The sequence below is a fragment of the Caenorhabditis briggsae genome (assembly GCF_000004555.2).
Source record: "Caenorhabditis briggsae complete genome, chrV, whole genome shotgun sequence".
Lineage (NCBI taxonomy): Eukaryota > Metazoa > Nematoda > Chromadorea > Rhabditida > Rhabditidae > Caenorhabditis > Caenorhabditis briggsae.
In genome coordinates, this window is record NC_013488.2 from 14,547,952 (window position 1) to 14,558,713 (window position 10,762).

At 34.8% G+C, this 10,762-nt stretch overlaps 2 protein-coding genes across 2 annotated transcripts in view; one reads left to right on the plus strand and one right to left on the minus strand.

Moving 5' to 3' along the window:
- The window catches only part of CBG04583, a gene marked incomplete at both ends in the record, with an annotated part of 2,253 nt that extends 2,061 nt beyond the window's left edge, over nt 1-192 (plus strand). Inside the window, one exon of the mRNA XM_045238118.1 lies at nt 182-192. Within this exon, the coding sequence (XP_045092719.1) occupies nt 182-192 (11 nt within the window). The remainder of the gene's footprint in view (nt 1-181) is intronic.
- Nucleotides 193-467: 275 nt separating this feature from the next.
- Cbr-kcnl-4 overlaps nt 468-10,762 on the minus strand; it is a gene marked incomplete at both ends in the record, with an annotated part of 16,740 nt that continues 6,445 nt past the window's right edge. Inside the window, 8 exons of the mRNA XM_002637753.1 lie at nt 468-678; nt 1,587-1,727; nt 1,776-1,885; nt 1,962-2,042; nt 2,972-3,035; nt 3,103-3,415; nt 3,456-3,564; nt 3,616-3,968. Coding sequence (XP_002637799.1) covers nt 468-678; nt 1,587-1,727; nt 1,776-1,885; nt 1,962-2,042; nt 2,972-3,035; nt 3,103-3,415; nt 3,456-3,564; nt 3,616-3,968 — 1,382 coding nt within the window. The remainder of the gene's footprint in view (nt 679-1,586; nt 1,728-1,775; nt 1,886-1,961; nt 2,043-2,971; nt 3,036-3,102; nt 3,416-3,455; nt 3,565-3,615; nt 3,969-10,762) is intronic.

Consider the following 10,762-nt stretch of genomic DNA (forward strand, 5'->3'; position numbering starts at 1 on the left):
TAACAGAGCCCCCCGGCGATCTCCGGCGATGTGTCGGCTAATTCAATCCCGGATACTAACAGAAGAATCATTCATTGTTTCCCCACCCCGGTTCGAAACAAATTTGAGTGAATTCTATTTCTTCTGTCTTAGAAAATCTAGTGACATTTCTTCTTTTATTGTCCCTCTTATCATACCTCAGGTCTCGTTTAATCCAAAATAAAAAAAAGCAAAAAACAATTCTTTATTCGCTCCTTTTCTGTGAATTCACAATTTCTCTTTCTGGTATTATATATTTTGTCTTTCAACTGTTTTACTATTTCTTGCTCATCACTCTTGTCATAAAATAATTCCTATCATCAAACGATCTCCTCCCGATTCTCCTCCAATTTTATTCACATTTTAGTTCTTTTTCATATTCTCTCTGTTGTTGTTATTTTAACTTTCGAATGAATATATTCAATTCGTTTATTACTTTATTCACATCATTATTGTCTCAAATAGCACTTCCTAGCCATCACCGCCTGCGTCAACGCCTCCACATTCTCAAACAACGTTGATATCTTGCCATCGAGTTGCGATTGTCGTTGACGGACCTTCTGAAGGCGATCTTCGGTTTCGTTGAAAGCGCGACGGGCGGTGAAGTAGTCGTCTTCGTCCTCCATTTGCATTCGAAGTTTCCAGCGGGTTTTGCGGAACCTGAGTTTTAAAAAACGAGTTTTTCGATAATTTTTCAGTCTAGTTTTAGTGTGCGTTGCGGCCGAAATTGGTTTGTGGGCGGAGCTTATATCCTTAAAGGAGCATGTATTTTCGTAGTTATTTCCTGGCTTTTTTTTTATTTTTCGATGAATTTCAACTATATAACTTTCGATGATTTTCATTGTTTTTTGTGCGATTTCTCGTATTTTTCTTTTTTAAAAAAGTTCAAAATCGATGCAATTATCATTGTTTTAATGAGATTTTTTGCGACTCTTTTCCGATTTAAATAAACATTAAAAAAATGAAAAATCGTTGAAAAGGTCAGGAAATGATTACGAAAAATCGCATTAAAATTTTTTCAGATTTTTCGATAAATTTCGTCAATTTTGAACATTTTTATAACAAAAATCCGACAAATCTCAAAAAATCGCACAAAGACAATTAAAATTCATACTTGCAACGGGCCGGGCTTTTCTCAGAATTTCCAGGGCCCGGCCCGGCCCGTCTCGGCCCGGGTTTTCAGGAACAAATTTTTCCTGTCTTTTCAAAAAAATTTTTCGGGGTAAACTGAAAAAATGGACGATTTTTCTGTCAAGTAAAAAACTTTTCAAGATAAAAGTGTCCATAAAAATAGTTTTTTTCACAAAAACATTCGAAAAAATGTCTTAAATTTCAAAAAAATTTTCTAATTTGGAAAACCCAGGCCCGCGGGCCGGGCCCAGATTTTGCAATTATGTTTAAATTATCGAGAAATCGGTGAAATTCATGAAGAAATTGTCAAAATCCGTTCGAAAATCGAAACAATAAGCCAGAAAATGATTATGAAAATTCCTTTAAAATTCCGCGGCCGGACCTAAGCTCCCTTCAATTTTGAGTCATTGAAATCAAGAAAAGTAATACTCGCTTACGTCAACACTGAACAAAGAAGCATTCTTTGTGATTTGGCTAGTCTCTGCTGGTTTCTCCTTGTATTCGTTTTATCGTAATCTCTGCTCCGAAGCACAGTCCGCCATGTATTCTGAAGAACGCACGCGGCCGCATTTTTGTGTCTGAAAATATATAATTCTTCGTAAACGACATCTTCAAGGAGCACTCACTCATTCGTTATATTATTCTCAGCAATAATATGGTTGACTCTTTTTTCGCATGTCGTTAAAATCAACTTCCTACTGATAAGAGCAATAAGGGTTGAAGAAAACAGTGTTCCCTGAAAGGGAAAGGAAGTGATAAAAAATGAGTGATAAGAAAAGAAGTGATAGGAATAAAAAGGGAACTAAACTCACTACTATGGCAGTCAACATTGCCAAGCCTCTTCCGCAGTATGTGCTCACTTGAACGTCACCATAACCGATTGAGAAGAAGGTCTGAAAAAAAGAAAGTTTGGAAGAGGGAACGAGAATTCTCGTATTTTAAGATTTAAGATTCATTGCTAATAACGAACATGAAATGCTGTATATTAGTATCGTACTACTTCTAATAAATGCAGTCTACTTTGAGCTTAATTATCTCGACTCCTGTAAAAGATAAAAAAGTGGTAAATTGACAAAATGTTTATCATAACATCAACAATTTTTTGTCAGTTGATTACTTTTTTATATCTCTTACAGGAACCTAGATATATGGGCTCAAAGTAGCAAGGGGGAGGGGTGGCATTCTATTAGAGGTGTTTACGGTAACCGATTAAGCTAAATGATCATGGAATAATACGGGCTTTTGAATTTCCGAATTTGAGATTAGAGAATTTGAAATATTGCGATTTTCTGAGTTTCTGAATTTCCGTATTTTAGAATTTTAGACCGAATTCGAAAGTTTGAAAGTTTGAGAGTTAGAATTTTAGAACTTCAGAATTTTTGAGTTTTTGAATTTTTGAGTTTTTGATTTTTTGAATTTTCAAAATTTTGAGTTGTTGAGTTTTGAGAATTTCTCAGCTTCTGAACTTCTAATATTCTGATATTCCATACCTTGAAATTATCAAATCCCGCAATTTTTTAATTCAAGTTTTTGAGAAGTTCAGACGTTTTTGGATGTTTTTTTCTCTGATAGAAGCCCATCCAAACTGCCAACTTCAAGCTCAATTATCTCGGTTCCTATAAGAGATATCAAAAATCTGTCGATAAGATGTTTCTGGTATTATGATAAACAATCTATCAGTTGAAAATTTTTTTAAATATCTTTCAAAGCAACCGATATAATTGAGCTCAAAGTTGATAGTTTGGGGGCCCTTCTACTAGAGGTTTACGGTATTTCTAATGAGGAACGCGAAATTTTTGTTTCAAATTTTATACAGACTCACTATGATCTCGAACCATAAATAATCGGCAAAGTGTTGAAAACCGCTAATTGACGGATAAGCATATCTGAAAATCCTTTTTTAAAAGGAATCACATTTTTCGAAAAAATGATTTTTCGAATGTTCTCCCAAACCTTTCACATTGAGTCAACATCCAAGAAACGACACACCAGAAGAGTAACGAAGCGATTGATAAGACAAAAAGTGGTCGTTCGTACATTTCACTTTTAAGAACAAATCGAAAATCAACTGCAATATGATTCAACGAAGCAATTGTTCTTGTGGCAGTGTCTTGATGTTGAGATGAGTGAAGAACCATATATCGACACACAATAAAAAATCGAAGAAACATTGGAAGAGTCAGAAGGACACTTATTGGAATATTCACATATTGACGGGTCTTTTCAGCTATAGCTGATAATTGTGGCCACGCGACGAAACCGGTTTCTGAGAAAAAAAGGAATAGACAATAAGAATTCATGATTACCTGGGATCGGACAAATTCCACATATTGCCACTTCTAGAAGGGTATTGAGCACTCGTTCAGATGTGATACCTACTCGCCAGTTTGATGTACCCGTTTCGACTAGTTGAATCTAAAAAATATAGGATCCTATATTTCTGTTATAAACATTAAAAAGGCTCACTTTGGTATCGATGAAATGATAAAAAAGTAGAAAAAAGAGTAGAGCAATCGTTGTGACAATTGCTGTGATTCTTAAGATGAATGATAAATCTTCAATATTCACATAATCCTCCAATACTCGCGTAGCTGTGAATTCAACATCCAGCATTGCTAGAATCAGACCACTAACTGCCAGAATCAAGGTGACATCACACAGTTTCACTTTTAGATCCGAAAGTCGTCGACGCATTTTCCACCGCTGACGGACCGTTTCCGCATTGCTCATCGCCACGCCGTATCGTTTTCCGTAGACTGATGGACGATTTTGACGAGCTCGATCCGCGTTTCCACTGTCACGAGAGTCCCAATCGGAGCCTGAAAGTTTGGGATGATTTTGGGAAAATTTGGGATCGGATGTTTCGGGACTGTTAAAAAAGACCGAATATAAAATGTAAACTTGAGTCTGAATTTGTGAACACCAGCTTTGTAAACTTTTTTGAATTCATTGGACTGCTGTACTCATCAAATTGGACTTTCTACCGTTTTTACTTTAATAGAATACCGCCCAAACCACCATCTTTGAGCCTGTGTATCTCGGTTTTCGTGAAATATGTCAATGGACTGATAAAATGTGTATCATAAAATCAAAAATGTTTTGACAGTTGATTACTTTTTCATATTTGTCGCAGATATCAAGATAATCGAGGTCAAAGTTGATTGTTTGGGTGGCCATCTATCAGAGGAAACACGGCACTTTTGAATTCATAGGATTTCTGTACTCGGCAAGTTTATTGAACTATCTAGTTTAGTTCAATTCCTGAATTTGACTCTTCAGAAAACTAGCAATAAGTTCACTAGAAATAATGATACATGTAAACTTCTCACAGCTTTTTTGAGCTACCAGAATTCCATTAGAGGAAAAACAATATTCCGGAGACTACCATAAACCTTGTAATAGAAAGGCCCATTAACTTTTAACTCAGATTTGACAGTGTGTGTGTGCTCTTCTATTACAGGTTTTCCAGTCATCCTATTATCAAATTTTCCTTTTTCAAAATACTATCAAACAGCTCAAACTTGACAGTATGGGGGGGGGGCCGTTCTATTACATGTCTTACGGCCATCCTATTAGCAAATAAACCGTTTTTTTTTCGAAATTCATCCTCACTTTTTTTATCATTTTTTACTCTTTTGCAACACAAGTGTTGATTTTTTTTCTTCCTAGTTGTTTGTGGACACACAGGCAAATATATTGACTGTTTACTCTATTCTAGCAAATTCTATTGCTAACATTAATTTGTAATTTTCCACAGGGTGATCGATCTATCATCTTTCATCTTGTATCTTTTTGTCTATGTAATTCTTCCTCACTCTTATTTTATCTAAGTAGAGGTCTATGTGTTTGCTGTTGACGCAGAATCTAAGGATGAGCAAGAGAACAATTTGAGGAGAAAAACATGAGGAATTCGAAATATCGGGAAATCGTTGGGGGGTCGAATTGATAAGATTTGAAAAATTGAGAGTTTGGATTGCAGAGAAAAATGTGTTCAACCTTCAAAAGAGGATAATTGAATTTTCATTTCTACGTAATCTAAAAAATCAGGTGGCAGATGAAAATGAATTAGGTGAATTTTCACACATCTTCTCTTTTTTGCTCAATTTTTCTCTCAAAAATGCAAAAAAAAACAAATGCCACAAACGACAAAAAAAGGAATGTTTGACCTGTTGACTTGAAATTTTAGCTCTATGACGAGACATCACGAAAAAATGAGTAGGAATAGAATATATGGTAGTAGTGGAGAAGAGAGTGTTAGAAAGATTTGAAATTCGAGATGGGCGCCAGCATTTTATATCGCATGCCATTTCCAAAGAACAGGAAGTGAATGGTGGTGGTGGGAAAATTTTAAGGGGAATCTAGAGATATTTTAGGAAGGAAAATTCTGGAATTCAATAACCTCCAGAGGAGTTAGAAAACTTTGGAGGAGGAAGGAAACGTTTGGGGATTCAAGAAAATTACAGTAAATGCTCTAAAATTGAGCTTAATTACCTTGGTTCCTATGAGAGATAGAGGTCAGTAGATAAAATATTGGTCGTAAAATTAGCAACATTTTATCAGCAGGCAAATTTTTGATATCTTTCAAAAGAACCGAGATAATTGAGATCAAAGAGAGAGTTCTGTACGGGATTCTTTTAGAGAAGTTACGGTAATGGGAAGTTGTCTTCTTTCTTTAAAAAACTTAGGATATAAGGAAAAAGGTAGAGCACTATTTAAATATATTTTCTCATTTGTCAAATTTGAAAAAAAGTGAATTCAAATGAGAAAAGTTAAAATTTCAGAAGGTTATCTATTCATGGGATTACTGTATTTTTTGGTGCAGATAATCGGAGCTGTGGAAGAGGAAAACCGATGGCCATGGCCGAAGGTCCCGCAACGTCAACTACAGTAACCTATAAATATTTTCATTTTCCGGATTTATTATCTCGATTTTCGTGCGTTTTCAGTCTTTTTTTTCAGGATCAGGAATTTTAATTTTCCTGAAAATTCGACGAAAAAAATTTCTAGAAAATCGGCAAAATTTAAAGAAAAATGAACGAATAGAAATCCGGAAAACAAAACTATTTCTAGGTTACTGGTTTTTTTCGCAGCTTTTTCTTCATCTATTTTCTGGAAAATTAATCAAAAAAAAAGCTAAATAATCAACTGAAAACGGTCGTAACACGAAAAAAAATAAATCCTGAAAATGAAAAACTATTTTTAGGTTATTGTAGTTGTCGCTGTGGGACCAAGAAAATGTAGCATTCCCGTTCAACTAAAAACTTGAGAATACTCAAAAATCAATAAATCTTAACCCAAGTATAAACTCAAAATAGGTTTAATCCGTTACCCACAAAATCCTAAAGAAGAAAAGACAAAAGAACAAAAGCATTTGGATTTTCTTCCAGAAAAGTATGTCTCTCCGAGAGTTCCCACGAGAACTCCTCCAATTTCTTTTTCTCTCCTACTGCTTCAGAAGTGGTTTTTTATTCGCGTGCCATCTGTGTTAGTAGCAGCTTTTTTCCTCGGAATACCTCATGATTAAAACATTTGGGAGAGGATGTGAGAGAAAATATAAATGATAAGTTTTGTTGGAAAAATTTTTTAGAACTTTTGAAGCTATTATAGCGGGTTGCAGAGAAGGACCTACATCATTAGAACTGAAAAAGAAGAGAGTAAAAGATAATTACAGGGATCAGGTCATTCAGAAAACTAGAAGAAAAAGAGAAAAAGAAGAATAAAAGAGTGCATTTCCGTTTTCCGAGTTGTTCCATTTTTCCCAAAGACAGGAAAAAAGAGCTATAAAAATGTAATGAAGATATGAGGAGATAAGTTTATGACACCTAAAACTCCACATGTTTTTCGTATTTTTGGTTTTGGAGATAGGAAAAATGGAATTTGGAGGAAATTGAAAAGCGAGATTGATACGAAGATATGGGTGGAAAAACCACTGAATGGGACCACATTTTCATGTCAAGATTCTAAGAAAATGGATTTTTGGATTGGCTTTTTGAAATGTTGGAAATCTGCAACCGTTGGAAAATACATATTTTCTACATCTAAAAAATTGCCCGAGAACGGATAAAAATTGCTAATTACGGTAGTTCGGACGAAGCCGCGGCCACCAGATTTTCTCTTCCACAGCTCCAATTTTTGAATACCAGTATAAAAAGTTTGGTGCGAATAAGCTTTCATTTTCAGATTTTTTCAAAGAGTAGACAGGTGATACTTTTCAAGCCAGAGGGAAAAAAAGAAAACTGGAAATCTTAGAGTCGAAAAAAAGTGCCTGGGTAATGTCACAAGCACTTTGTGAAATTTCAGATCTCATGATTCAGAAGCAAAAACGAAACCTTCTGAAAATTTCAGCAGCGTTTCTATGGATTTTCAAGAATGTGGAAAAAATTCTCATCTTTAAATTTCAAACTATTTTTTTGACCAGATTTCATCCTTCCCATTTTTCCGAGCTATCGAAATGTATGAAATACACCAGAAAATTTTGCAAGAAAAGAAAAAATGTAGCACCTGAAATAATATGGATGACTTGCAGGTGAAACATAATGAAAAAAGAAGAAGTGTGGGAGGAGAATCGAAAAGCAGAAGCTAGTAATGGGACTACTGTACCCAAAACTTTTTATCGAAATCTGAAATCCCCGATGGAAATTTTGAACGTTTTGATAACACTTATAAATATGCATTGATATACAAAAACACTGTTTATGAACAGGACCCTTTATACCGTGATTTAGAATTTAGTTACCGTAAACAGTCTAATAGAAGATCAAATTATACTTGCCCTTTGAGCTCAATTATCTCATTTCCTCAGGAAGATATCAAAAAGTGGTCAACAAAATGTTTATCAATATATCACCAATATTTTATCAGTATTGAGCTCAAAGTCGAGACTTTCTCTATTAGAGCAAGTTCGGTGAAATGAAGGAACAAACATCCAAAAACAATTCTGAAATTCCCAAACTCTCGAATTCAAAAATTCCGAAATTCAAAAATTCCAAATTTCAATGATTCGCTCAGAGTTTCTCAATACTTCAAGTTCTGAAATTCCAAAATTCTGAAACCCTGAAATTCTGGAATTGTGAGATCTTGAAATTGGGAAGTTCTGAAATTCGAAAATTTTGAGATTCGGAAATTCAAAAATTCCGAAATAAAAAATTCTTAAATTCTGAATTCCTGAAATATTGAAATATGGGAATTCGAGAATTCGGAAATTTAAACTCAGAGATTTATAATATGTATTTCAAGTTCTGGAATTCTCAAACTTTGAAATTCGGATTTTCAATATTAACGTTCAGTTGGCCATTTTTACAGGTTTTACAGTATCTCGGACCCCATGAAAGGTATCAAAAAATTGGTTTACTATCGGGATTCATTTTTTGCAGATCTACAATTTGTAACTTTTTGAACTCTGGCCATCATGCTCAAGTTGAAGCCCTACTTTTTCATTTATTGCTTTTTTGGAGCATCTACAAAACTTGAATGCGCCACAAAAATTCATCATAAAAAGATTGTATAGAAATTTTGAAAAAATTATAGTGCTAGGTGTTCAGATGGATCAGAGAGAGCTAAATGTAATTTCAAAGGTTTAAAAGTACATTTTAAGCTACAGGTCTAGCAAAAAATGCAGTTCAGCTCCGAATAGTTCAACTTGTTGACTTTGAAAGTTTTGAATAAAGAGGAAATGAAATCAATTTTCACAAGAAAAAAAAACATACCTTCTTCTTCAATCTCTTGCATCTTTTTTCTTGAATACAGAATTCGTCTTCTTCTTTTTCTTCTTTTTCGAATTTGTTCTCATTGACAAGCGGACTCTCGACAATTCATCTCAAAATCCAGAGAATAGATTCCCACCAGGCTCTCTATGACACTATAGACAAACAAAAAAGAAATATGGAAAAGAAGAAACTGTCTCGCTTCAGAATGGAAAGAAATCCATGAGCAAAGGTGGGAGAGGCAGGAAGAAGAAGAGGTGTGCTTGGTATGTGAGCCGTTGAGAAGAAGAAGAAGAAGAAGAAGAAGAAGAAGAAGGAGACGTGCCTCTCTCTCTCCGTTTTTTGTGGATATATAATCATTGATATCAAGAGATAACAGAAGAATAAGAGAGTCCAGACATTTTTCGGCAGCTGCGAGGTGAGAGAAACGACACTATCGGGTTGAGCTGGATTCAAACAGATCAGGTGCTTTTTGATGATGATGTGAGGAAAAAAAGGACTCGGAAATTGAAAATGGACTATTTTTGGATCTCTTGTTGTGGGATTTTTGATATCTTAACCCGGAAAGATATGCATATTAAATCCTTTCAAAAAAGGAAGTATTATGAAAAAATCAGGAAATATTGCGTGAGGGGTACGGTAGTGAAAATGTCAATTTTTCTGAAATTCGTCATTATCCCACTCCCTCTTTCAGAGCTTAGCCTAAAAATTCAGGTTTTTCGATTTTAATGCTGATCTAAATCTCGCAAGATGATCTGAATTTTTGAACGTATGGTTTTTGTAGTTGATGTGGAATTTTTAACGTCACCTAAAAATCTATAAAACCAATTATCCAGATCAAGTTAGTTTTGGAATAAGAACAAATCGAATGGATATAATCTTGTGAGGTGTCTAGGTGTCTCTAGGGTGCTTCAATTTTTACAATAAGCTTTTTCATTGAATAAAAATAGTGATAACAAAGAGTACATAGAATACTGGAAATGTCTGTCTGGTAGACCATTTCTAGGTACTTTATGCAAAAAAACAACTAATATGAAATCAGCAAAAAGTGACTCGAAACGGTGGTTATGTGAAAAACACAGCGAGGGAGCACCTATGAAAACTGTTGCATAGATATAAAGGTACAGAAGAATTTGGGAATTACCGTAAAGCCTGTAATAGAAGAGCCGCTTAACTTTTTCCTTTGAGCCAGTTTTTCTCGGTTCCTGTCGAAGATATAAAAAAAAGTAGTCAACTAAAGAATTGTTTGTCATACTATCAGAAACATTTTGTCAGTTGACACGTTTTATAGATATAAATTCAGACAACTACTTCAGAGTTCTAAAGGTTCACATTCTTTAAAAAGTTACTTCCAAGTAGGGTTGGCTTGGGGGCGAAAAGGGGCGATCCCCACCCCGAGCGCGCGGGGCGGGGATGCGCCCCCGCCCCGGGAGGCTGTATACTTTGCGTAATTGCGCGTAACTGAATAGACCAATTGACTTGAAAATTTCAGGGTAGCCTAATTGGGTACCTTGAATCGTAAAAAAATCTTAAAAAATCGGTTACTGATTCTTTAAACAAAGTTGTTTTTCGACAGGCGGGGCGCTGAAATTTCGAAAGCCCAGAAATCTGTAACTCAGAAATTCGGAAATCCAGAAGTTCTGAAATTCTGAAATGCCGAAATTCTGAGATCCTGAAAGCCAAAGAATCTGTTATTCTGAGATTTTGAAATTTTAAAAATCTTAAAGTCTGAAATATCGAATTTCTGAAATATTGAAAATTCTGAGATTCTGAGATGCTGAATTTCTGAAATTTTTGTCTTAAAATTTAAAAATCTGAAACTTAAAAAGCCAGAAAATCTAAAAATTCTGAAAGCCTGAAATTATGAAATTCAGAAATTTCGAAAGCCCACAAATCTGAAACTCTAAAAC